Source organism: Paramormyrops kingsleyae, chromosome 6 (genome assembly GCF_048594095.1).
Source record: "Paramormyrops kingsleyae isolate MSU_618 chromosome 6, PKINGS_0.4, whole genome shotgun sequence".
In the NCBI taxonomy this organism is placed as follows: domain Eukaryota; kingdom Metazoa; phylum Chordata; class Actinopteri; order Osteoglossiformes; family Mormyridae; genus Paramormyrops; species Paramormyrops kingsleyae.
Window position 1 is genome coordinate 27,251,363 of NC_132802.1, and position 27,947 is coordinate 27,279,309.

Sequence of the window (27,947 nt, forward strand, 5' to 3'; positions counted from 1 at the left end):
CAAAACTCGATCAATTGAATTAATTCAGCTTAGATCCAATAGGCTACCACCTGCTAGGAGAATGAGGCTGGATTTCGCCAGACTCCAAGATCAAGCTGTTTCTGTTGCGTTTGCATGCATTTTGTGTGAGGAACCTGCAGACTTGGATGCATCTGCTGACTGATGTGGGAAACCTTCCATGATAAGACCCTGAAGGTTGCCGAGGGTTGTGTTGGTGTTGCTAGTGTTCCCACAAGGAGGTGTTTTATCTCGCAGGGCACCCTGGATATTATTGAGAGGAGTCGCATTGCACAACATGGTGGCAACTCCAGTCTGTACTGGGAACTGAGGAGGACGGCTGTGAGGGCTCTGAGGGCAGATAAGGAGGCACGAATCTATGAGCAGGTGATACACCATGTGGTCTAGTGACCCACGTCCTGCTTACAGAGGAATCGAAGCATTACGCGCATCTGAATCTGTTCCTTGGAGACTTGCAGTCAGGGCAGGTGATGGAACAATCCTTCATCCATCAGCGCATGCTCCCCAACCTGACCTGACCTATAAACAAAGCACTGTATACAGAGTACAATGAAATTCTTGCTGGAATGCCTTCTCCACAGACTACAGACAATTAACAGCTACGTTGCAAAACAATAAATACTACGTGCAAAATACTAACTGCTACGAGATATCTCACAACATATAGTATCTTACAATGTATATAATACAACATTCAACATAAGGGAGTAAAGTGCCAGGGCAAAGTAGCAATATAAAGTGGTGAAGTGATGTCCTTAAGTCTTGAACTCCATTGAAGGAACTAACCATAGAGCAGAAGTGGAAACATCAGATAGTCTAAGAGAACTTGATTTGTAATGTTAATTTAAAGTGGTGCCGGGCATTCATTGGATTATCAAAGGCATGGGCTCTCAATTGGTGAAGGCCCACCCCAAAAATCTTATCAGGGCAGTGGACCTTATTTTTGTTTCGCCGATGGAATTTTGATCTTGGAGGGAAAAAAACTTAGTATCCACTATCTATGGCCAATTTTAGTTATACAAAGTCACTCTCATATCCACTTGTAATACTTGGTATCACAGGTTGCAATAAACCATATGTGGAGGCAACATTCCGATAGCCAGTGGCCCAGCCTGAGGTGTAAACAGCGTCAGATGAGCTGGAGAAACATAGGCTGGAGCAGAATGTGTGACTGATATAAGGATGTGGATCCACTGCAGGATATAGCTGGATATGTGGTGAAGAAACTGCGGGACAGGGGGTTATTCTACATTGTTGCAGAGAGTGAAGGGATGCATCTGAGTGTAAGCGACAGTGAAGAAGCTGTATGGTCCTGTTTGGATACTGAAGTCATCTGAATTGCTGCTGCTGATGGTGGTGATAATAGGATTAGGGTGAATTACTTATGAGGAGGTGTTTTGAGAGTGCTTCATAATTTATTACTATTATTTAAATTCAGTGCCTTTGTTTGGGCAGAATCATTTTGGACTATGAGCACAAATGTATCCCTCCATCTTTGTCAACTTGTCAGTCTCTATTCATGTGTGGTTCTCATGCAGTAACCATAGCAACCGTAGGTGGCAACCATACAGTCCTAATATCATAGTAAAAGTCTCTCATGATGCTCATATTAGCTGGTGATTGTATTGCACTTTTATTTTGAATTGTACTTTAATGCATGAAATAACGCTACATTCGCCATATTGTGAAATATTTTTCATTACACTTTCGCATTTGTGGCCAGATGTAATGCGCGGGGCTTTTTGTTTTATAAGTCTAGAAATATAATCAGCAGATTTAACGGTCTCACGCAGCTATAAAAGGCCAAGAAAGGGCGGGTTTAAAATAGACTGAAAGAAGCAATAGCCAATCGTTGCTTTGGATATGAAGGTTAGAGGGTGTTCCCGAAGCTCAGTATAATTCCTCTTACTAGGTACGTTCTGAAGGGCTGTCTGTAAAGTGTGTTTAGTCCACATTGTCTGTTCTGTGCTGTTGTTTTTTTTTAATTATAATTATAAATCTGGATCGAAATGTTTCTGCAAGTTTCAAAGAGCCTGAAAGTGTGAGACTTTACACTATAACATTATTAGAGGTTTAATACGCTACTAAGCAAATAATCACGCTTCCGGTCAGCAGTCTGCGCAGAATCGTACCGCGTCCGCAGCTCCCGTTGCTGAAATTTCCAAGTTACAATAATTGAAAGGCACGTGTGCCATTCTAGAGGATATTATTGTACAGAGCATTAATTGCCAGTGGATGACTTACAGTATCCTTCGGGCCGAGACGTTTAATGTCTGCTTCCGAGTCACTGCCATCAATGTGAGTATTATGTTAATATATACTGACATTTAGTAAAACCATGGAAAGCTGATTAGTTTTAAGTGTTGGTACTGCTTTGTTGGTTTACCCTTGTTTATATCATATAAATGACAAGATGTTTGTAATTTTACTACTTTGGTGAATTGCATATGATACTAATAATAAGGGATGTTTCTATCGAAAACTCAAGATTTTTCGTCATCCGAAGAATCACTTAAGCAAGAGACGGCATTTAATCTAATCGTGTTTTCTAAGAAAATAATTTGGTCAAAGTGAATGCTTGGATCGTTTCGGGTGACCTACGAGACACTCCACGAAACATAATTTTGGTCACAATTTCTTGGGAAATGCACACATTTTTTTGCAATGCGGCTGTCGTTTTCTGTCACGACAATAAAAGGGCGCGTGTTATTAGCTTTTCATTCATTTTGTATTTTTATGTTTCTGCGTAGGCGACAGAATGACCTGCTGTGACAGAGAGGAACACGGCCTTCCCCTGACGTTTGTTTTAACTGTGAGTGACTGGAAGTGTTTTGCCTACGTTTTGTCCTTCGGCGTTATGCGCCGCACTTTCAGTTTTTTTTTTTTTTTTTGGATGGTTGAAACAATGTCGTTATACCCGAGATAGCAAATCTGAAAAAGATAAAATTCTGTTGTCAGGTAGTCTTAACTTAAGTTGTTTGTTAACCAGAGCCCTGTTAATGTTTTTTGTTTCCTTTTTTAAAGTTAATAATTAGCCCAGTTCCGGGACCTTCGTGATAGGGATCAGGAAATTCATCTCTTTGGTAAGTCTGTTGTAGTTGCTGGCCCATTAAACTGATCTAAGTTGGCACGAAAGTGGCAAAATTGTGTTGTATTATCCGTATTGCTGTCTTTGGTGGTGGTTTAAGGAGACGATGCTGTTACTTGTAACTTTTAATGCGTAACATTTATGTGCCTGAACACGAATGGCGTTATAATACTTTACCCGAGGGAGCACAAATAATGTAGTATTATGGCTACTTGCACAATAACCACAAATTAATTGTTGATTGCAAGCTGTTATCATGTGTGACAATTCATTAATGATGAACAAACATCTCATCTCAGGCAAGTAATATATTTACTTTATTTTTCACATTTGTATTTATCATACAGTGTAATTTATTGTTTGTATAGTGTCGCTTTTTGTCTGTGTACGAGAGAGTATCAAGCTGCCGGAAACAAATTCCTTGTGTGCCCCAGCACACCTGGCGAATAAAAGCTGATTCTGATTCTGATTTATCTGCTAATTATGTGAACCTTTATGGACTACTGAAGTAAGTACTGAGTAACGCATGTGAAATACTGATATCATGTTTGTTCATCATTAATTAATCTTTACACATCTTTAATATTAAGTAGTTTGTTCATGATTTATACTTCAGTAGTAACTGAGCTATTACTAAGTTTTTGTGTCCCCTCAAGTAGTTACAAGATATAGCTTTACAAACCCAGAAACATAAAGGAAAGCAAAGTTCTTTATGAAAAATAAATATTAAAATATAACGCTGATTTGAATTTTAAGAAGGATGTACAGATATGTAAAACATATTTTTATAATTTTTTATATCAAAGCATCAAATCAAAGCAAACTTGTGGGTTTTGGAAATTTTTCTTGTGGTACTGGAAAAGTCATGGAAATTTATTCTGCCAGAACATTTACCGTTAATCCTCTGAGCAAGGTCCTTAACCCCAAATTGCTCCAGGGACTGCCTTCCTTCTTAACGAATGTATACCACTTTGGATAAAAGTGATTTCTAGATAAATGAAACCCCTGTCCATTTGCTGCTTCTTCTCAGATATGCGGTGGTAGGACCATCCAGGCAGGCAGGGGGGATGGCCATGAAAGTTGTCAGCTCCAGGTGCTCCTTCTACCTGGGCTTCCTGGTGGGAACCTGCATGCTGTACTTCCTGCTGCACCAGGCTGGGTTTAATAAGACCCTCCCCAAGCTGTCTGATGGCCTGGGAACAACAGCCAAAGCTCTGCCTAAACAGGGGACCGAACACAAGGACTGGAGGGTGGAGGGATCTGCCCTTATCAATCAGAACCATGCTCATCACTCGGGTAAGAAGGCTTCAAATTTTATATGTCCATGGCTGCTATGTCCTGGGCATGACGTTAAGTGGCATCTGGCCCTGCAAGCTGTCCTCCAACTTGCAGGGAAAGAAACATTTGGGGCTTGGTGGTGGGATTGGCACTCCAGCCACCATAACACAACTTGCAACACCTTGAAAGAAACAGGCACGATATTCTTCTGCTCTCTGTGGGAGTAGCTCTGCTGCAGCCGCCCACAGGAAGGCTGCACGCACCATGAAGGGGATGGGGGAAAGCCTTCGGGAGTCTTATCCCCGGACGAGTCAAAGCCGTCGGACAGCTAATAGGCTCAGGCCTGTTGGGGGTCGGGGCTGGTGTAATGCTGAGGTGTCGCCTGATGCATGGCAACACTTGGGTCCCAGTTTGAGGCGACCCATCCGGGCCATGTGTCTGCCTGGGGGGTCACCAGCCGGGATCCCGTGGAGTTTCACCGTGTAGTGGGTGTGGCAAATAGACTAATCATGAAATCAAATTTTAGCCCGGTTAATTGCCATTGTTAGCAATATCAGTTGATAACACATTACACGCAGTGCTTTACGTATAAAACTCCGTAGTAACACGTCCACAGATAAGTTGGACAGTATAGTGTGTGCGACCGATTTAATGAGCCACAAATGAGAAGTAGTGCTTAAATGGTATGAAACTACAACTTTCCCTTCTGTTGAGAAAGGGTGCAGCCATCCTGGATTCTGAACTCGGAATCCTCTGTGCTGCTCTGAGATATTTCTCGGATCTCCGAGAAACGGGAGTGCGCATGTTGTCACTTCCGACTTCAAAACTCCGGAATCCGACTCGTAATACGAGTTCCGAGGGCAAATGGAACGCACCAAAACTGTCTGAAATGGGTTGAAAATGACTGCAGATGGGTTGAGTTAAAATTTTTAATCAGATTAATCATGATGATGGATTAATTCGCGTTAACCCATTAATTTTGACATCCCTACTATTAATATATCTCATCTGCAATCACCTAAAGGATTATTAGGAACGCCTGTTCAATTTCTCATTAATGCAATTACCTAATCAACCAATCACATGGCAGTTGCTTCAATGCATTTAGGGGTGTGGTCCTGGTCAAGACAATCTCCTGAACTCCAAACTGAATGTCAGAATGGGAAAGAAAGGTGATTTAAGCAATTTTGAGCGTGGCATGGTTGTTGGTGCCAGACGGGCCGGTCTGAGTATTTCACAATCTGCTCAGTTACTGGGATTTTCACGCACAACCATTTCTAGGGTTTACAAAGAATGGTGTGCAAAGGGAAAAACATCCAGTATGTGGCAGTCCTGTGGGCGAAAATGCCTTGTTGATGCTAGAGGTCAGAGGAGAATGGGCCGACTGATTCAAGCTGATAGAAGACCAACTTTGACTGAAATAACCACTCGTTACAACCGAGGTATGCAGCAAAGCATTTGTGAAGAACCTTGAGGCGGATGGGCTACAACAGCAGAAGACCCCACCGGGTACCACTCATCTCCACTACAAATAGGAAAAAGAGGCTACAATTTGCACGAGCTCACCAAAATTGGACAGTTGAAGACTGGAAAAATGTTGTCTGGTCTGATGAGTCTCGATTTCTGTTGAGACATTGAAATGGTAGAGTCAGAATTTGGCGTAAACAGAATGAGAACATGGATCCATCATGCCTTGTTACCACTGTGCAGGCTGGTGGTGGTGGTGTAATGGTGTGGGGGATGTTTTCTTGGCACACTTTAGGCCCCTTAGTGCCAATTGGGCATCGTTTAAATGCCACGGCCTACCTGAGCATTGTTTCTGACCATGTCCATCCCTTTATGACCACCATGTACCCATCCTCTGATGGCTGCTTCCAGCAGGATAATACACCATGTCACAAAGCTCGAATCATTTCAAATTGGTTTCTTGAACATGACAATGAGTTCACTGTACTAAAATGGCCCCCACAGTCACCAGATCTCAACCCAATAGAGCATCTTTGGGATGTGGTGGAACGGGAGCTTCGTGCCCTGGATGTGCATCCCACAAATCTCCATCAACTGCAAGATGCTATCCTATCAATATGGGCCAACATTTCTAAAGAATGCTTTCAGCACCTTGTTGAATCAATGCCACGTAGAATTAAGGTAGTTCTGAAGGTGAAAGGGGGTCAAACACCGTATTAGTATGGTGTTCCTAATAATCCTTTAGGTGAGTGTAAACTTCAAGGTATGCTTTAAAGTTATGACTTTTTTAAAAAGAGTTGCCATATATTATTTTTGTACTAAATGAAAACAGCCCTTGACGTCAACATAAGTTTTGCTGGGTGATTGTTTAATAATAATAGTTCATTTGGTTTATAATAGGAGAGGACAGCCGGATTGCAGACGAGCTGTATAAGAAGGTGCGCATTTTATGCTGGGTCATGACCAGCCCAAGTAACTTGCAGACAAAGGCACGACATGTGAAAGCTACCTGGAGCCGGCACTGCAACGTTCTGGTCTTCATGAGCTCAGAGGAGGACCCGGATTTCCCCACAGTCAAGCTCAGCACGGGGGAGGGCCGTGACCAGCTGTACTGGAAGACCATCCAGGCTTTCCACTATGTGCTAAAGAACCATGATGAGGAGGCCGACTGGTTCCTAAAAGCGGACGACGATACCTTTGTCATAGTGGACAACTTGCGCTGGCTTCTGTCTAACTACACGCCTGAGGAACCCATCTATTTTGGCAAGCGCTTCAAGCCGTACACCAAACAGGGCTACATGAGTGGTGGTGCAGGCTATGTGCTCAGCAAGGAGGCCCTCCGCCGCTTTGTGGAAGGCTTCCGAACCAAGGTGTGTACCCACACCTCGTCGGTGGAGGACCTGGCTCTAGGGCAATGCTTGGAAAAGATGGGCGTGGCCGCGGGAGATTCCAGGGACACCCTGCATCGTGAGACCTTTCACCCATTCGTGCCTGAGAACCATCTCGTTGGCACGTTCCCCAAGAGCTTCTGGTACTGGAACTACTGCTACTATCCCATCGTAGAGGCAAGTGTGTATGTATGTATGTATGTGGGTGGGTGGGGGTGTCTGGAATCTTGGTTTGGCTCATGCCATAGGCAGCCTGATCTATTCTCCTGGTTCTTTTTTCCCCAGCAGACAGTAAGTAGATGAAAGATTGATATCCCTCTACTCAGGACTCTCAGGAAGAAAGCCATCCAGTGTGATTAATAAAGAGATACAAACTAATTGTAGACCATAATTTAGTGTTTAGTCATTTTCAAAAGTTGAATTTTTTTTCCTGCATGAAACCTTCCCTGGGATTGCTGTTGTTGAAATTATGACGTTATTATGATGTATGTTTGAACTTCATTGCAGGGGAGAACACAAAAATTTCTATGAAATGTCAAATTTCCAGGGGTGCCATTATTATTTCAATCTGTTTTCTGTGCATGTGCATGCATCAGTGTTTAGCACTAGAGGTCGACCGATATTGAATTTTACCGATACCGATAGCTAGGTTGGTCCGTACTTGCCGATAACCGATTAATTAACCGATAGTTTTTAAAATGGATACTGGATAAAAAAAAAAAACTAAATTAAAACACAACACTACATGTAAAATAGTACTACACTTTATTACAAAAACCAAACAAAAAAACAGTACTGAATCATGAAAATGTGCTATATGAAATAAATATGAATATATTAATAAATATTGAGGTAAATTAAAGACATGCTTTCAAACTGAAAGAAAAAGTAACACTCCAAATAAATAAATAAAAAGTTACATACAAAATGAATTATAATAATAATTATATAATTATATAATATTATAATTATATATAATATTAATTATATAAATGTATATTATATGTGTAGTCTCCCACTATATTTGCTTCTATTTTGAAAACTTTTTTCTCTCTCCATAGGCAGAGGTTGACCAAACTGTTTGTGTAATCTGTTAACAACGCTCATTATATACCCGTCTTTTTAGGCAAGAACCAGATAATGAGTTTCACGTCATGAAATGGTTTTAATACGAAGGGAGCTGTATTACGTGATAACAAATTTAATAAAAACATCGTAAGTTGGGTCTATAATAGTAATGATTTCATTTCAAACAACAAATATATTATATAGAGAAGGTGAGCAAAGTATCAACAGAGCTTTTTGAAACTCCGAATCAGTAAAACACTGCGTCGCAATAAGATTCACTGTTTCGAAGCGCTCCAGTCGGATCACCCCGGCAAATCGCACCCTGTGCCTGAAGATAAAAAGAACTGAAATCGAATGCATTCCTGATGGTAACAATCATGACATTAAACATTTGGGTCGGACTTGCGTGTATTTTTGCCACATTATTTTGACCGCTTGATGTACTGCTAATGTTAGCGTCCTCTCAGCCTTGTCGACAAACATACTGCTGTTCTTTCTCCAATGCAGAATCTAATCAACAAATGAATTACTTTATATTGAGATGAAAACATGTACTGTAGTGTACTGTATACATACCTTTTCGCTGTCTGTGTTTTAAACGTGCATTTGAAGTGTCAGCGTTGTCCGTGCACCGCGCTCTCTCCAGGCAGTTTGCGCTCTCCTTGCAACTAACAGTATCACGTGTCAAAACAAAAGCATGTGCTTTACAGCGATTTTCGCCTATAGAGGCGGCACTTGCCATAGATATATATGTTGGCTCTCGCACTGTATAAGGACAACGGACCGTTCTCAGCCGCTTCAGCTCTGACGCAACCCGGAAAAACTATCGGCGTGGATTTTTGCCGATAACCGATAGTTCCGGGAATCAACTATCGGTGCCGATTAATCGGCAAAACCGATACATCGGTCGACCTCTATTTAGCACAGTGATTTTCATCGTACCCCCCCCCCCCGGTTCTTGGTTTTCTGTAGGACGGTTTAACTGACAGCTAACCTGTAATCATATGTAGGAGTTTGTTTGCTACGGCAGGTTCCTGTTGAAAAGCAATGATATTGTTGAGTCAAACTGGTTTGAGGTACAGTGCATGCTTGTAAAACAGTAAAAAGCACTTTATAAAAGTCATAAACCCTCATGTATTGCTGAGCTAAAAGGACTCAGATAGTGAAAACTGCAGCACGTTTTTACTCCCCCTATAATCTTCTCTCTCCTTGCCCCTTTCGTCCCAGGGCCCACAGTGCTGCTCAGACCTGGCCGTGTCCTTCCACTATGTGGACGCTGAGATGATGTACCTTCTGGACTATTATACCTACCACCTGCGGGCCTATGGGTACCGACACCGCTATCAGCCCCCGCTGCCTGAGAGCCTGGGTGTGTTGCCGCAGACTGTGGGGGGGGCCGGGCTGGGTAACGAACCGGGAGTCGGAGGGAATGCCGCGGAACAGGAAGCTGAATCGAAGGCACGACTGGAGGCGGAACCTGCTGGAAACAGAACGGCTGTTCTGGAGAAGCAGTAGTAGTACTGTAATTAGGAGTGAGGTGTGCTTGTGTGCCCAAGGCCTGTCTGACTTGTGCATATATAATATGACGGAAGGTGCACATTAACAACCTGTTATTCTGTCGGCTTTCTGTTTGACTGTCCCAAAGATTGCATTATAAAAATGTTTACTTTGAACGGTCAGCCCTTTTTACGTCAGTCACAATCGTTTGTGTAAGGTAGGTCCGTTGTGTGATGATTTATTGGTTCGCTGTTTGGGCATTGGCATTTCAATTAAGGTTGAATTATGTACAACAAGAATGGCTGAGGCATGGTTCATAACGTGTGGATCAACCTGTCTAAGTTAATTAGTTATCACTGACTTTCTTCTCTGTGGTACTATGTAAGGCTAGTCCATTATTTTAATGCCCCTATTTTATCTAGTTTGGCAGGTGGCCCCTTTCAGTGCATGACATGAAAGCCTACTCAAGGCACAAAGTAGGCACGCCTGGTTTGGTTGTGTGCCACCTACTTCTTGCTCTGCAGGTTGCATGCGTCATTGATTTGAAGTTATGCTCAGAAAGCACCATCCTCTCGAATAGCTTAACGTTAAGTTCCTGGCCGCCAGTAGATGGCGCTGTAAAGTGAGGATGGGGAGGGGGGGGGGAGACAAGCCCAGCCATCTAAACCACCTGCTGGAAAGTGAAGTTATTTGTGCTGTATGGGCCCACGTATTTTTAATGTGTGAAGGCCGGGCCGTTTTAGAGAATTTGGTGACTGTTTTTAGGCATAAGGGAAGGAAAATAAGTAGGTGTATGTTTCCCAGTTTGTTTTAATTCATTGGGGATAATCTTTCAGGCTTGTATATATGACGATTTTTAATGTATGTACAGCAACCTGGTGTTTCAGTTCTGTATATTTACTGGACCAGAATACTTGGGGTACTCACCTGAATGACAGCTGTCCACATGGTGGGAGGCCCCACATGGGCTTATGTGGAGAAACATCAGGGAGCGAGAGATGACAAAATATATTATGATTGATTTATCAAAGGAATTTTAATTATCTCCCTGCTTATTGTCTAAGTATTGATCAGTTGTAATTAAAGTTTGGATTGGGATGTTTTTAGTTTTGGTGTTTGTGTACTCAATGCACTTCACACCTAAGTGTTGATTTCTCTCTTCCTCTGTAAATAAGCAAGATATAGGTTTTTTTTAGTCTGTGGATATTTTGTAGATTAAATTATTTCATTTCTGTAGTGTCTGCCTGTGGACTTTTGGTTAAAATTGCAGATATCTGATCTGACTTTTTGGGGGGTGTTTTTGAGGCTTCCTCATCATATGTTACAGTATTGGGAACCAAAGCTCACTCAGTCCTCATGTAATCCACCTAAGAACTTTGATTACATTTCCAAAGCTCACTAAGACCTTCTTGAAAGCGTATCCTATGGACTGAGTGCGTTTTGAAAATGTATTCTTCACTTCATCATCATCATCATCTCCAGGTTGAGAACGCATTTTGCTGGTTTAGATTACTTTCCTAAAGCCTGAGCTTGTATTACCCATTACTATAGTTTTTACATGTTTTTACTATGGTATAGCACAGCTGCATTGCACCATATGTAAGCTGAAATCTCATTGATTTTGTATCATGTAGGGGATCCCTGACCAGGGTTCCACTGGGCCACAGAATGCTGAGAGTTTGTGGAGAGGTTGGTTAATTTAGAAAATTAAACTATATATTTGCAATTTTTCATGAGCCCTCATGTTTGTGCATTCTGTTTGCATGTGAAAAAATGGAAACCGTTAAGTTATGAAATCTCCTATCGATCCCAGCCCCCTCATTTCACCAACATCAAAAGGTTGAGAAGCCTTTATGTGAACAGCATTCACTTAATTTTTTTTTAATCACCAAATTCTGTTTCTTAAAGCTGTATGTGATTTTCCCCCCCTTTGTTTTGTAAAGGGTATTTTATTACCCTATGCTCTTCCACTATATCATGAAACTGTCATGTAAATAAGTTTGGGAGGTGTGTCTCTTTTTAAAAGAATGTCTTTGGCGTCTTCTGTGGAGGCTGATTGCTGTGAACAATCACTGTGTATAAAAATGTCATGTTTCAAGTCAAATTTCAGAACTTGCTGTCCCAAAGACATAGTTAGGTTAATTATCATCTCTATATTTCCCATAATGTGTGCGTTCATTGTGATGGACGGACATTTGTTTGGAGTGTTTTGCATTGTACCTTGTGATGCCTGTGCTAAGCGAATGCCTGTTGCGACCTTGTACTGGATAAGCAGTTGGAGCAAAGATAAATGAAATTGTTGATTTGGTAAGAAGTCATGCTTATCCAGTTTGGGTTTGTGATGTTGACTCTTTCCCATGTTATAACAAGGGTTATCCAGCAAATATTGAAATCGAGGTAGGAGTTTTGCAAAAAGTTACTGTGGAATCAATTATCTCATGTTTATTTACAAAAACACATTGTTGATTCTTTAAAAATTATAATGCTCTCTAAACCACAAAGGCTCTTATCAATAAAACTGACAGAATATAAACCTTTTCATCTTGTTATATGACAGACGCAGTTGTTTCTTTCCCCTTTGCACCCTGTAAAATCTGGAACAAAAATTTATTCACTAGGCAGAGTTCAGATATTTTCACGCAAGTGCGATGGGAACGCTGAACTACTCTTCTTGGCGAGACCTGCAATGAAGCAGTAAAGCATTCTAGTTAGACTATATCTGAAATCTGGTTCAATATGATGTACCTTATAAGAGTCACTGCTGATGTTTCATGTCAAGTGGGTCTGTATTGTCACACTAACCATAATTAGGACACTGCATACGGTCAGACAAAATAATGTTTCCTGGACCAGCTATATGTATACATAAAGTGCATATGTTAAAAACATTAATACACAATGTAAAAAGTAAACGATGATGAAATATTACTTGAACTACAGAGAGGTTCATACACAGCACTTTATTTGTGGGGAGAAATATTCACTGTTCATAAGTAATGACTTCTGTCAATATAAAACTGCTGACATTAACCATCATGGGTTTTGTTAGACATAGAAAATTGAATCTATATGTAGTAATTTGTGGTAGTTGGTAGTTTCTAGTCTAACCACAGTTTTTTAATCAGTGTGTTTTTTTTTTTGATATTCCAATCTGATATTGCAAATGGAAGCTGTGGTTTTGAGTTTGGAACTTCTCTGTGGGTGGTGGTGCCTTAATGGTTGTAATTGAAAGATTGCTGGTTCGAATCCCCAGCCGGAAAGGCACCACTGAGGTACCCTGAGCAAGGTACCGCCCCCAAGCACTGCTCCCTGGGTGCTGAATTAGCTGCCCCCTGCTATGACACATATGGTTTAACTACAGAGGACACATTTCATTGTTGTGTGCTATGGTGTGTCAACAATGATCACTAAATTCTGATTTCCAGATACCTGCTCTGAATTGTCTAGAAACTGATTTGACAATTTTTAAGCTACATTAAAATGGCCAGTTAAACTTAATTTTTTATAAAACAAACTGATATCTACAATGAGATGCCGAACTAACAAGACTTGAGATGATTATCCTCATTTCTGCTGAATCCCTCAATTGTGCCTCAGAAAGAAAGCTTTATTCACCTCAGCTTGCATTTATTGAAGAAAATCCCAACCCTCCTCACAGGGTACTCTTGTCTCCAAGGACGGGATTCATCTGTAAGTACACGAATAGCTCGGTCACTGAGTGATGTGAGGTGCATGCTGAGACGAGATGGTGAAAAAAAGGAATATACAGTACGTAGCAGAACGTCCGAGATCACATGCACTCACCCATCTGTGAACTCCTGCGACCCATGAGTCCCACAAAGACATCATGCATGTCCCCTGTAAGAGACAACAGGTTGTTTCTATACGTAATTAATGTATCTATTACAAACGCCATTATAAAATGATTAAGCAAAACTAATTCGGCTTACTTTTTCGTAGCGGTGAGTTGTTTGTGCCTGGAGAAAAAGAACATGTCTAAATTTCTTACTCTTATGTAATGATTTACATGAACAGAATTAATGGCTAGTTTTCCACGGATCACGCTACCCCGCAGTGTTGCTGTTTGACCGCGTTTTTAATATTTCAAGCCTTAATTGCCAATTTTGTCCATATGGTAAGTAAGTAAAGGAAAAAAAATAAAATTACATATGAATAAAAATTACTCACCGCTGCTTCTCCTGCCCATCAGTCCCACGAAACTATCATAATCGATATCGCTATACCGTTTCAGAAGTTCGCGGGGAATGTTAGACAATCCACGACCCTTCTGTATCTGCAAAAAAATCTCCCATTATATTTATATATATATATGGCGTTTTTACTTGTTCTAAAAGAACCGAATGATGACCACTAGTATCAAAGTCTACATCAAGCCATGCAGATCTAATAATACAACTAATAATACAACTGAAAGGTACCTCCAGCTCCGATCTGTGTGGCTCTCCGATCTCCTGCTCTTCGCAGCTGGACTGGCAGGATGGGAAGCTCATCATGATGGACAGAACCGCCAGCAACAAACTGCTCCTCATCGTTTCCTGCTGGATGCACCTATAAGCACGGATAAGTGTGGATGGGGTCACACGTCAGTAGGGAGTAATCTAATGGTAAAATGTATTTTTTGGAGACAAGTAATAAAATATGTTATCGGATAATATAAAAAAAGAAAATATAAAGATTTAAAGAAACATCTGAAAAGGAAAGACTCTCATATCGCACAGTGTAAAGTACTTCTGACGTTTTGAAAAAAATCAGCGTCATGTTTGTAAAGTTTCCATAAATATATCTGTCAGAAACAATAGAAAAAACTGCAATATGTTTTCCTCACTTGTTTGTGATTATGCAGCATGTTGTACTTAACAACAATAATTTGAATCTGAATCAAACATTTGATATCTAAGCTTGAGTAACGGGCACTGTATTTTTCGTATAAAGGATTAATTAATTACAACCCAATTGGAGGATTGTTTTGTGCCGTAAAACAAGAATTACCCAACATAAATTAAAAATGTTGAGAGAATTACATAAATAAATTTTAGAAATGTAGTCTAAATAATATAATACTATAGGTTTTGTATTTGTATTTAATAAAATAAGCAGTTGTTTTACATCTTTAATAAAAACTAAAATGAATTAAATCAGAACAATAAAACGATTATATCTGATAAGTACGATAATTTAAAAAGCAATACTACTACTACTACTACTACTACTAATAATAATAATAATAATAATAATAATAATAATAATAATAATAATAACTTGTTACCTGTAATAAAGCTATCTGATATTATCGACTTGAAAGGACAAACAGCAGCGAATGTCTTTCTCTGGCGGATGGAAGAGAAGTTACTGCCTTTGAGATGCTGTAGAACCGCTACAGTGAAATACTCATCCATGTGAAACGCTGGATTATGGAATGTTCACGGCACTCCAATCAGATGCGACTTGGTGGGCGTGGTTTCAGGTAGCCTCTCTGTTTCTGTCACTGAGAAGCCAGTACCTCGTAAATGCGACGATAACGACGCAAACACTGGGCTATATCGAACTTCTCGTTGTGACAAAGGAAAAAATACTTTTAGTAATAAAAATGGATTCCATATTTGATTGCTCGACACTTATGCGCCCTGTAATATATAAACTGTAAGAACTGTGACAATAAATTTTGAAAGTCTAAAATATATTCATAAATACGTCTTAATTGTACAAACAAACTGTATGTCTTCTGTTTTATAGTTGATTTTATCAGTCACTGCAGTGAATGGAGAAATTGAAGAAAAGTCTAGTTGCTAACTTATGTAATCCAAAAACAATAAATGTGATATGATTCCTTTTGCTCCATCGTTATTACACAACAAAGTGATAATCTTCACATTCAGATACATTAATATAATATATTAAAATAAAGGATGCAGTTAGGGTACATGGGTACATTCATTTTTAAACTATTGGAAATTACATTTATCTCTATATTGACACCTGATGACTGTTGGACATGTAAATAAAATAGTTTTATAGGCTAATATTTAACTTATTATTCCATTTTTTTTTGGAAGTTTTATGTGAATTATGGCAAGTATTTCAATCCATCTGTCCATCCCTCCCTTATTCCCTAGATCCATGTTTTGCTCCATACATTCATGTAACTAATCAAACATTCCATGATTATTTTCCACATTATAATAAACTTTTACTAATCGACACAAAGTGATTAAGAACTTTGAGTAGCATCCTCTGAATGACAATAGGTGGGTAGGGCAACCATATTATTGAGTTAGCATGTCTGATATGAATTGCCACCTGTCACCTACAAAATCACTTCCTGTTTTGTGAAAACAATTATACAATGTATTGCACCTTAAGTGAACAATTATTATAAGCAATCGTGACAGTGTACTGTACCTAATGACACAGACCAAGATGTTGTGAGAACACAATATCTTTGAAAGACTACAACTGGCATCCCTTCAGTTAGGTGAATTTGTGAATCTGTTGCTCTTTTTTTCTGTTTTGTAATGAAGTAAGTGAGCAAGGTCAGGTGATCTTGCATCAAACCAGTGGTAGCTGGTTCTGAATCTTATTTAGACACATTAGGGAGCATTGTTATTAGATGGCAAGGCTTACACAAGGCTAATTGGATAACTGGTTAAGCAGGCAATACAATTAGGTGGTAAATGATATAATAAATAATAAATGACATTGTATGCATATTTAAAAAGATATAACAATCAATTCAAATCAATGTATCTATTAAGATCTGACATTAATAGTGGAAAATGTATCATTATGTGCTGTGATACTTAAATTTCCTGTCTAGTCAGCTTCATAATACAGAAATCCAGTGACTAATATTTTAAAGTACTATGGTGTGCACTTTGAACTCAGTGTGCAATCTGGCTGCAAGTGGAATACAACATGACCCAAATGCCTGCACACCCCCAGGATGGCTGTGCAAGTGGGGAGGGCATTTGCAAAAGGGGAGAGTTCAGAGAGTACATTTTACAAAAGGTTACCAGCTTTCTTTTGACTTCATATGTTTTATTCATATGTTCAGATCTATATTTGCCTAAACCTGTTTTCTGCAGATTACTCTGTTGAACTGGGAGAGAGGTGGAAGGCACAAGATCTGACAGTTGCGGGGGTGGGTAGATAATTAACTGTATTTCTGCATCATTTATGACCAGTCCTTTCCTTCATCATGGAGTCATATCCTGTGGCCTATCAGGCAGCCCCCCCCAGGATATCTCTGACGACACTGCATACAGGGAGGACGAGGAACTACCTCTCCCATGGGGCATCCAGGCTGCATCATCAGGCCTAGTCAGCAAACTCATATGCCTCCCTCATGGTGACATTGCCTTTAAAACAAAGGTAAACAATGTCTGCAAATGGCAACAGAGAGGATGGGTCAATCTGAAACCAGAGAGTGTTTCAGAATGTAATGCTTTACTTGATTAGTTGTTTGATTTAGAGAAACACCAGCAAACTGTCATGCTACAAGAAAAAGACTGACTTTTATGGTGCCCTGCTAAAGTTGAGGACAAATATTAAATTGCAACAATAATAGTGTCCAAATTAATTACAATTAATTCTGACACCACTATTGATGCCATTACTGTAATTTTAATGCATTTTAATATATTATTTACAGTAGTAAAATTCTATCCATGCTAGACCTTAACCAGGCTAAGCAGTTAGAAGATGGATGGATGGATGGATAGATGAATGATGGATATATGGATAGATGGGTGGATTGAAAATCATTAAATTTAAATAGCTGGAAAATTTTTCATGATTTATAGTAAAGAACCTGTCTTGTACTGTTCAGTCGTTGTATGTATGACCCTACAAGTCACAATGCTGTTTATAATTCAATGCATCAATGTCGTCCAGGCTACTGCATGAACGTAACAAATTGCAGCTCAACACTTCAGATGCTCTGTCCAACACCGGATGGCTGCCCTCAATCACTGCAGAATCACAGCCTAAAAACCACAAATCAGTTTGATTTATTTGTTCTGTGGTGTAATCATAGGGCTTACAAGTGATGAGTTTTCAGATGCATTTGTAAACCTGTCCGTGGGTCATGAATTTAGTCTGTGGTGGTAAAGTTTGGTCTCAAGGCAGTATAGACTTATGCAAAAATGTCATGCCTCCGGGCGGCTCGGGTGCAGGAACGTGGCACAGTGCAGGCACAGAAGAAGGGCGGACGACCCACTGGCAGCTCCAAGAACACAAAGGGGTTTATTAAATAAAACAGAAAATACTACAAACACAAAACAAAAGGACCACGAGGGTCAAACACTAAAGGGAATAAACTAAGACTAAATCACAAAACCAAATACACATCAAACACTGAAAATAGCAAAACCATCAAACATCGGAACCATCGAAGAACAACAACAACACAACACACAACAGTGAACTACTGGGGAACAGAAGCAGGAACTAAAGTACTAAGGGGTAACGAGACTAACACAGGACATGTGAGACTAATTAATAAAGACCAGGGAAACAGGGCACAGGTGAAACTAATAACCAAAGGAACTAAAAAACAGGGAAACTAGGAACTAACCAAGGACACAGGGAAACAGAAACCAACACTAGGGATTTAAACAGGTAAAGACACAAGCAGGGGCACAAGGAACAAAACCAAACCCAAAAACCACCAGATACAATAACTAGAAATACTAAGGAGCAACATACAAAAACAGGAGGCAGGATTCAAACACAGGACAGAAAGGTACACAGACAACCACATGCTCAACACATTGAGCCACATGACCAGACAGGTAACAGGGGAGAACAAAGACTTACATGAAGGACGGGATGACCAGCAACACCTGCTGGCCAAACGGGGAAGGGACACGGTAGGTCCACAGTAGGGGCTGACCCTGACACAAAAATCTCTCAAAATTTATTCTTATGTTCTTTAATTTAACTTTAGAATGAAATGATTTTACCGCAATTTTAGATCTGAGAAGATGTATGTGTGCAATTTGCATTTTTACCCATGTGACTTGGGTTTCCTCAGGGGACACCTGTTTTCTCTTGCAGTCCATCATTTATTGCTCTTATACCTTTTATTGCTTGTTATGCCTGTGTATGCACTATGATGGATCAGCATCCCATCCAGGATTTTCCTTGCCTTGTGCCCTGCTCACCCTGGTACTAAATAAGCAGTAGATGGATGAAAGGATGAATGAAAATATGACCTGGGTGACAATACACAGGGCAAGTTTTTGAGTAATGTTACTGGACAGTGCTGCTGACCAATGTTGCTCAGGTATTTTCCTATTGATACTGGGCAACAAATCTCTATTTGACCAACTTTCGTCAGCAGTGGACAACCTTTTGCAGTCATCCAGATCCACATTAGTTGCCCTTTGTCTCACCTGGTTGCCCGTTGCCCGGCAACATTGCTTAAAAAGTTACGCTATGTATCATTACCTTTACATGTTTTGTTATACATTTATTTCACCCATCCATCTTTTAACTCCTTATGCTGGATGTTAGTTAGCCTAACTCCATGTACTTGGACTGCTAGAGAAACCTACATGACACAAAATATGGAAGAGTAGAGATGGGATTTTCACTCCAACCGTGAAGGTGTGACATAACAGTGCTACCTACTGATTCCCTCTGTGATTATTTTTTATGTCTATATAGCAGAATGAGATAATGCCTGTAGCTGTGGTTTGAATTAGAATCTTAACAACTTTAAAATGCTCCAGAAAAAATCCCCAAGAAGTCACAAAAAATGACTTTAGAGAATGCATATATTGTAAATAATGTTGGATCAGTGAAGTATTTATATAATGAACATGTAATCCTCTAGGATGAGAATAATTTTCCATGATACTGCAATGGATATTGGTTGCACATATTTAACATTTAAAGATTTATTCAAAGAAGAAATAAAACAGTGACGGATCATCTTGGTTGTCTTCTTTTTTGTTTAGTAAAAACATTGTAATGCTTTGTTGTATTGCTGTAGCTGCTGTAAGAAGCTGAATAGAAAGTATCCTTAATTGAAGGAGCATATTGTATGAGAGAAAAATAATAAAAAACGGAACCCATTTCTATTCAGGATGAAATCTATGGGTGTTGATGAATTATTCTTACAGTCGACAGTGGTGTCCTCAATGTTGAAGGCTGTCATTTTTTTCTGCTGCTGATGATGGGGCAAAGGGCCAAACAAGACTGAAGGAAATCATTTCCATACAAGACAGAAAGAAGGAAACCCTTTATGCCCCTAGAGCCCCATGCAATTGAAAGCCCACAGCAATTCAAGAATCAGTCTCTCTCAAGCATGAAAATAAGGCAACCGAATTTTAAGGTTGATGTGACGCACTTCCTTTGTTCTTGTGATAGTCGCATCTGTCCGAGCTGGTTTTTAAAAACATTATGTTTGGGAGAGCCGTGACAAGTTGCAGGGCTCAACAGCAAAATTAGAGAATTGTTGCTACAGTATGTGGGCTGAGAAAAGTAGCAAAGAGAAATGAAGGAATTGCTGTAGCGAAGGGCACCAGATAAGATATGACATCACCATGTGGAGAAAAAAACAACTGCGTGAATGGAATTTATGCAAAAACTTCAAAATTTAGATTTTATGTCATTTGTATGGGGTGCCAATGATGTGAATTACTATCTTCATGACACAATATGTAGCCCATGGGTATCTGGGACCCTGATATCAGAGAATCCTTCCATGGATTAATGTGATGCATGCCCCTATGTCATTTCTGGGAAAAAAAAGATCTATATCTGTTCTTGGGCTGTCAAGGAGATAATGGAGATGGAGGGAGGTAGGGCAGCTGTGCCTTACCACCCAGAGATGCCACTGGCTTGAGGGTTGAGAGGTTGAGTGCATGTAGAGGAGTGACAGACTGTTTACCAACTTACTTGAAAGGCACCCGCAGTCTTCTTGGCCTGACGGGGACACATATACTCCCAAAAATGTGGCAAGCATTTTTTTTGTTTGTTTTTTCAGTTTTTCGTTTGTGTAAAACATGGGCTCTTTTTATTTCAGGACAACAGAGTTTTTCACTGTCGGTGCATGAATGAGGAGATAAGGCTTCTTGGATTTTTATTAGGCGATACAAATGATATTTCTGGTGACATTGTGTATTTACTGCCTGTCACGCCAGGCCAGGAAATAGTAGGCTGTGGTGAAACAGGGAACATTTCCTATGGTCTTTTGGTTGATAAGTGGAAATCAGCATCTCTCTTGGCTTAATTTCTAAATGACATAATTTTAATTTCTCTCTGAGTAGGAACAACTTGCATTTGATCTATCCACATTCAATTCCATGCCAATTCAGTTTAGCAGCTTATCGGGACATGGGAGGAATAACATGAAAATAAGCAGGGTGACATTTAAAAGTGTAATACTTTACTGAGCCATGCACTTCTGCAGTCATTCACACATTGCACATTTCCACATAAAATCTGCAGGTTCTAAGATGTAGGTAGAACTACACAATATATATTTAATGGGTTTTGCAGGTTAATTGCATTAAATTTCCTTTGTATGAATATTTTTAAGGCTATATTCTTAAAGAAGAATGTATAAAAGAGAAATTAAAACGTTCATTCAATGGTATGGAATGAAATGAGCTGATTGTCCAAATGTACAAAGAAACTTCACTTAGTTGTTCTAGCTTTTTGCGGCATACCCTCATTCTTACGGTCTGATTCATGATGAGCAGGATTCATTCAAATGGACCTTGCTTTAAAGGCAGTACTTTAAAATCAGGTTTAATACATTACAAATAAACAATTTGTGCCACTACAGATCTTAGACAGTTCCAACTTACCTTAAAGTTTAAATCCTATTAAACTGTGGTGGAGTGACACTGTGGTAAGAACATTACAAGTGAGAAAAAAACATGATGTTTAGCATTAATGCAATGAAGACAATCCAAGGTATATCCTACATTCATTTGATTATTCTGCTGTTAACTTGGAAAAATTTTAATCTATCTTAAAAATCTGAAAAATATATTATGGAAACTGAGAATTGAGGCATATGCATACATTTTTTTTCTGCCTTCATAATATAAAAAGGTGAAGTATATTTTAAAGTCATATACAAGACGACAATGCACAATACACAAGATGGCACAAGTTCACAAGTTTTTACAGCCATTTAAATTAAAAAATGTACAGATAACAAGCAAACTGTTGCCATTTTACAGCTAAAATAAACATTTAAAGTATTGGACATGATGCTTGCTTAACTCTAACCTGATTGGCCTAAGAAGTTTAAAATTGCATGTTAAAAAAGTCTGATGAATGTTAACACCGGGGAAAATGAATCCGAAAAAATATGGAAATTAAAACAAAAATATCTGAGTAGAAAGGCTTAATAATGACTTAATAGTGTGATTCTTTCACAAGTTAAGTTATTTCACAAAATTATTTCACAAATTGTATTTTGCTAAGATATGATAATATGATAATATACCCACAACAGCACTCGAGCCACATTTGTTCGCTCTGATATTTAATTTATTTTTAGATATAATATGACTTATCATTATTGTCATTTTCATTGATGGTTATATGTCAGTCTGACTAGTTTAGACGGGTAATTCTATCACCTCCTGTATCTACCACTGACAGATGGCCAGGAGGGGGAGGATCTGTCATGCTGTGAGGACGGCCAGCTGTTTGACATTAAGTCTCCGTGAGCCTGGTCACCTCACCAAGTATCAAGCAGAGACTGAGGCAGGCAGCTGTGATCCTTTCTGACAGGCCAGGAACACTAACAGCTCGTTTATTGAAACCTCTGAACCTGCCTGATCACATGAAGTTAATTTGCACAATTTACAACATACTACCTAAAATAATTTGAACGGTTGAGTTTAACTGCAAAATGAACCGAATAAAACAAGAAGAGCATATACTGTACTAAACACATCTATCAAAACAGTAATTTGTAAAGTAAGAAAATAAATGTATCCAAACAATGTGTCCTGCCCCGATCGTCCGCTCCTTCCGTGTGCCACGCCCCCTCGTTAACTCCTGTGTAATCCCTGTGTGATCAGCTGTTTCTGGTTGTTGTCATTAGTCCTCTGTATTTCGTCCACGTTTCAGTTTGTTTCCCCAGTCCAGTCATTGTATTGTAAGTCTGCGTTTTGCCTGCCTTACCTGCAATTAAATCCCGTATTCCCCGATACCCTGACGTTTGCGCCTTTGTCTCCGTTCCGTTCGCTCGGCACAACAATATTATTATAATTAAACGTATTAATGGTTTATTATTAATATTAAAATAATGAATAAGAAATCTTTATTTTTAAATGTATTTTATTATATAATAATAATTACTGTTACTGTCTATCATTGTCTAAATGTATTTTTACTGTCTAAATATATGATTCAGCTAGTGTATACATGCATGATGCTATCACAGCGAAAGCAAGGCTGAGTCCGAGGTCGGCCTTCATGGTTTGACTTCTGAGATTAAGATTGAGCTCTAGGTAATTTTTTTTCGAAATTGTTGGTTCGACTTTTAAGAAATTGGAGTTTTAATGAGCTGAAGAACTGAGGTACCACTGTACTTAATTTTAAAATCTTAATTCTTGTCTTCGTTTATTTTATCTTTTGCAGATCCATATTACTACAATATAATTAGTTCATTTGATTAGTATATATTACATATCATGTTATATCATCATATCATATTCAAAACCTCAAGACATTGTTAAGGTACAGTACAGCTCTTTTCACACTTGGTTTTAAAATGCGTCTTGGGTGATTGGATCACAACGCAGCCAAGACACATCGCCGTTTACATCTCTGTCTGCGTATCTCCAAGGGGTTCAGCTGACCACTTGTGTTTAGATTTTGCTACTACCCTGTACATACTCCTTGTCGGGGATGCATGAAGATGCACTGGCGTTTACACTATGAATCACATGTGGATCACCTCAGGAAGTGGGTTGAGTGATGGGATCAGAGTACGTCTTGGTGGTCGTTTACACTTGTATTTAGTGCTGTCCACTTGCGGTTCGATTACCCAAGACACATTTTAAAAACAGGTATAAACAGGGCCTATGAAGTAGTTTCTGGCTGATATTAGCTGCTTCTTTAGCTGCAAAGTGAGATATTCAGCATAAATTACAAACATGCTGTGCTCAAGCTCATAACAGAAGTTGCAACCAGGAACAGGCTTCCAAGGCTGGTGATGAGTGGAAACACAGTTGAGAGCAGGAAAAGAAAGCAAACCTGGGGGAGAGCCCTAACTGCACCTTCTGTAAATAAGGACTCAAAGCAAGATACGGATTGACTAAATGATATATATTCCTATGGGAGCAACTGGGGAAAGTCTGAATAGCATGGGGGGGGGGGGGGGTGACAGCTACATGTTTAATGACTTACAGCACTAAACAGACGATGAGAAGCGCTGGTTGTTTGTATGGGAATATCTGCCACGATGACTAATGCCTGCAAATCTCAGAGCTCAGGGTCTCCATGTGCTGTAAGCAGTCCCTTCAGAAGTCCAAAAAGGACAGAGGCAGGTGGTCTAAACCCTGCAATACAGCTGAGCAGCAGAAGCTCTATGAGGATGCGGACAAGGTGACGTGGAGAGTAGACTGTAAATCAGGGGTGGCCAATCTTATCCGCAAAGGGCCGGTGTGTATGCAGGTTTTTGGAATAACCTGTAGGTCAACTGTTCAAACCCAGGTGTGAGGACTCTTCAGCCAATCAGTTCTCTAATTAGTAATCTAATCAGGGAGTTGCAGCGAAAACCCGCATACACACCGGGCCTTTGCAGACAAGATTGGCCACCCCTACTGTAAATGATGACAACCATGATAGTGATTGTTGACCACCGAGGGGTTTGGTGTTGAGGAAGAAAGGGTAGCCTAGCATGACAGCAGAAACCAGAGGGCAGGAAGAATACACCACACCAGGAAAGAACTTAAATGACTGAGGAAACATTACCAAGAAGTATGAGAAGAAGAATGAGCACCAGTGGCAGTCTTGTGCAGAACCAAGCGACACTGAAGAAGGAGGAACAGGGCTAGGAAATGGACTGCCTTTATTGATACCAAGCAACTTCTCGGGCAGAGAGACAGTTATGTTAATGTTATGTGTTGATGTTGCTATGCTGATTTTGTGTAGGTACAATTCACTATAGTAGTAGGTGTGTCAAGGAGCGTGGACAGGCAATGCCTTGCATGACACCTGTTGAATTGCCATTGGCTGCTCCGGAAGATGTGCTTATGAGTGTGGTTAATTGAGGTTTGATTGCACACATTGGAAATAGCACACTGAAGAAGGCACTACACTGAAATATGTCTGTGTGAAAACATTTTGAAAAAAAAATTAACATAAATCCAATCATGGTAAGTGTGACCTTTTCTTGTTTGTTAGGTTAATCGGTTAAGATTGGCAGGGAATGGAAAGCAGAGGATGCAGTAGAACAGGTAGAGTTACGATAGAGCCCTGGTTCGGGCACTGACCAGAGGTCAAGCAGGACTGGGAACCTCCACATCCCCCCATTAGATAATGCCCAGGGAAAGCAGCAGTAGCAACTAGTCCAGAGAGACATGAGAGCAGCTGTCAAAGAAGAGAGGCCCAGCAGGGCAGAAGGAGTGAGACTTCAAGGCACCTGGACCAGATGGGAAGAGGTTGTTGACAGGAAGATCTTTTGGACAGACTTCTAGAGGGCAGAACCACACTGCATTATGTTCCTGGTCCAGGGAGTTCATCATAATCTCCTCAGCCCATCCAATCTGCACTGCTGGGGCCTAGTGGAGACACCAGAGTGCTCTCTTTGCCATATCTAGAGCAGCTATCCGAAGCCTAGAGGGGACAGCCAGTAATGCCGATGGTATAACCAGGTACTTAAGACCATTGCAAAGACTGGAGTTCTAAACCCTCAAAGTCAGCCACTCACTTCATTAGACTGGAGAGAATCCTGAAACAATATCACCACAACAATACACCATCAGTACTTCTTACCATGGCACAAGATTGGCACTTCTGCGAAACCATACTCAGACCTGATATCATCCTGGTAGCAGAGACAATAATGAGTGTCTATGGAGGCAGGATGAAGAGGCTTTGCTAGGCAGACCCTGCACTCGCCATCACAGGGGAAAGGAGTGGGAGAGCTATCTATAACCAGGGATTAACATACCTGGTACGCAAGTACACATTCACCTTTAAGAGCGATACATGTGGTAATCGTTTGTTGTAACAGCGCAAATGTGTATGTATTTTATGTGCATTTGCGCCGATATTACAAGAAATTATCACGTATTTTAACCTTTATATGCTGATTCGTACTTCATTTGCAATATAGAGGTTAAAATGCACGGTAATTTCTTGTCATATCGGCACAAATGCACATAAAATACGTACATATTTGCGCTGTTGCATTAATCGATTGCCGCACGTATCGCTTTTAAAGGTGAATGCGTACTTGCGTACCAGGTATGCCAATCCCTGTCTATAACAACACAGAGGTTGTAGAGAAGGCCTTCAGATGGCTCCACAAGCAGAAAATAAGTCTGGGAGACTGCTGCTAGGGCACAAGCTGAGAGCTGATCAGCCTCAGCTGGGTCACATGGATGTGGGCCTGATGTTCAAAAGACTCAAAACACCCAACGACCTCATGTAACATCATTGATGATGTGCCTTAGCTTAGCGTCAGTAGATGTATTACTGTAACCGAACCAGTATTTAACTGATTACAAGTCATTATGTTGATTTGTCTAGAAGACAAGATTGTGCAAAGTTACACAGAAATAAGGAAAATTTGATATCAGATAGCAGGCTCAGTCAGCATCCCTGGAGCAGACGAGGTGAAAGGTCATACTCAATGGCCCAGCCATGGGATAGAGAGGAAGTCACAGAATGCACGGATCTCTAATCCAATGAGGTGCACATGAAATCTGCCTTATGTGCCACATTATGTAATTGGTACACGATGTTTTTGGGAGCTAGACATCCAAGTCCACTGAGGAGGGCCCATCTTTTGGATTTGAAAGTGTTATTGTAGTAGGGGTTGGCATTGTGCTTGTGTCAGAGCTGAGCTTTGTATAATTCCACACTGCCACTGTGATGAGCAGGGTTGGTGAACCCACTATGCCATCTCCGTGTGTAATTCCCACCTCTCAGCACAGCCTAGCTATCTTAATAATGGAAAATATTTACGTGAAAATTGCTGCATGTTGGGGAGCATGTATGGGTCAAGCAGTAACAGAAAAAGAAATTGAAGGGAAGAAACTATTCTCAATTGCACTGAGCATCGATTGCAACAAAATCCATGGTCAACAGAGGTCTTTGTGTGTTTATTTGTGCATGCATATCATTATGGTGTAAATCAGGGCTGCCCGATTCTGGTCCTGTAGGGCCAATCTGCAGCAAAGTTTGCAGACTTCCCTGCTCAAACACACCTACTAAACCTGACAATCAGCTGGTGAGCTGAATAAGGTGTGTTTGAGCAGGGAAACCTGTAAACGGTGTTGCAGACTGACCATCCAGGAGCACAACTGGACAGCCTTAGTGTAAATGCATGTATTATGTTGTTTGTACTAATAAATTCTTCTAATTTCCCAACTGCCAGGCTTGAAATATCACTCAACGCTTAAGATTTTTGGGTGCCCACAAATGTAACAATGCAATTTCAGATCCAGGGCCATTAAAGAACAAAAAATATTCCTCATGGATGAAAACAGATTTTTCTGGAAATCACATCACCTCATTCCAGAACCTAACAGACAACTGCAGATTTTGCTTGTAGGACTACTGGGTGCCAAATGACACATATGAAAATGTGATAATGGGTTACTGATGGGTAAAACAGTACTGTGAGTCCTCCAAAGCCATTAGCATTGGCTGTATGATGGTCCAGAAAAAAGACAAACAAAGCATGAAAGCCTATTAATCGCAACTGATGTAACTGTGTTTCACTTTCCTCACCCATTAGATATGGGTTATTGTTTTATAGCCATGTTGGAATATTAATACTATCTGACGAGTATAGGACAATCCATCCTTTGAGAACTTCTCTTAATTGCACTGATAAAAGTGAAGATACTGCTATGAACATACATTCTATACATCAGAGCTGGGATGTTTAGTCCTAGCCTTTGGGAGTTTCTATA

The 27,947-nt window shown here is 40.1% G+C and overlaps 2 protein-coding genes across 2 annotated transcripts; one reads left to right on the forward strand and one right to left on the reverse strand.

The window, feature by feature from the left end:
- Nucleotides 1-1,747: 1,747 nt before the first annotated feature.
- Nucleotides 1,748-12,337, forward strand: LOC111851097 (glycoprotein-N-acetylgalactosamine 3-beta-galactosyltransferase 1-B-like). Its single transcript, XM_023825646.2, has 6 exons — nucleotides 1,748-2,316; nucleotides 2,769-2,830; nucleotides 3,043-3,101; nucleotides 4,137-4,402; nucleotides 6,752-7,416; nucleotides 9,535-12,337. The coding sequence occupies exons 4-6, from the start codon at nucleotides 4,174-4,176 to the stop codon at nucleotides 9,820-9,822; spliced, it is 1,182 nt and encodes a 393-aa protein (XP_023681414.1). The 5' UTR covers nucleotides 1,748-2,316; nucleotides 2,769-2,830; nucleotides 3,043-3,101; nucleotides 4,137-4,173; the 3' UTR covers nucleotides 9,823-12,337.
- Nucleotides 12,338-12,361: 24 nt separating this feature from the next.
- Nucleotides 12,362-15,203, reverse strand: tac3a (tachykinin precursor 3a). Its single transcript, XM_023825647.1, has 7 exons — nucleotides 15,092-15,203; nucleotides 14,244-14,373; nucleotides 13,993-14,098; nucleotides 13,755-13,781; nucleotides 13,609-13,662; nucleotides 13,420-13,492; nucleotides 12,362-12,485 (listed from the first exon to the last, which is right to left on the reverse strand). The coding sequence occupies exons 2-7, from the start codon at nucleotides 14,352-14,354 to the stop codon at nucleotides 12,467-12,469; spliced, it is 390 nt and encodes a 129-aa protein (XP_023681415.1). The 5' UTR covers nucleotides 14,355-14,373; nucleotides 15,092-15,203; the 3' UTR covers nucleotides 12,362-12,466.
- Between the last annotated feature and the right edge of the window lie 12,744 nt (nucleotides 15,204-27,947).

What these genes read in the sequence shown, in the direction of transcription:
- LOC111851097 (XM_023825646.2), top strand. Translation starts at nt 4,174, where the DNA reads ATGGCCATGAAAGTTGTCAGCTCCAGGTGCTCCTTCTACCTGGGCTTC. An exon ending in GAACCATGCTCATCACTCGG is followed by an intron (nt 4,403 to 6,751) that starts GTAAGAAGGCTT and finishes GGTTTATAATAG; the next exon opens with GAGAGGACAGCCGGATTGCA. An exon ending in GCTACTATCCCATCGTAGAG is followed by an intron (nt 7,417 to 9,534) that starts GCAAGTGTGTAT and finishes CTTTCGTCCCAG; the next exon opens with GGCCCACAGTGCTGCTCAGA.
- tac3a (XM_023825647.1), bottom strand. Translation starts at nt 14,354, where the DNA reads ATGAGGAGCAGTTTGTTGCTGGCGGTTCTGTCCATCATGATGAGCTTC. An exon ending in CACACAGATCGGAGCTGGAG is followed by an intron (nt 14,099 to 14,243) that starts GTACCTTTCAGT and finishes ATTTTTTTGCAG; the next exon opens with ATACAGAAGGGTCGTGGATT. An exon ending in GATGGGCAGGAGAAGCAGCG is followed by an intron (nt 13,782 to 13,992) that starts GTGAGTAATTTT and finishes CTTTTTCTCCAG; the next exon opens with GCACAAACAACTCACCGCTA.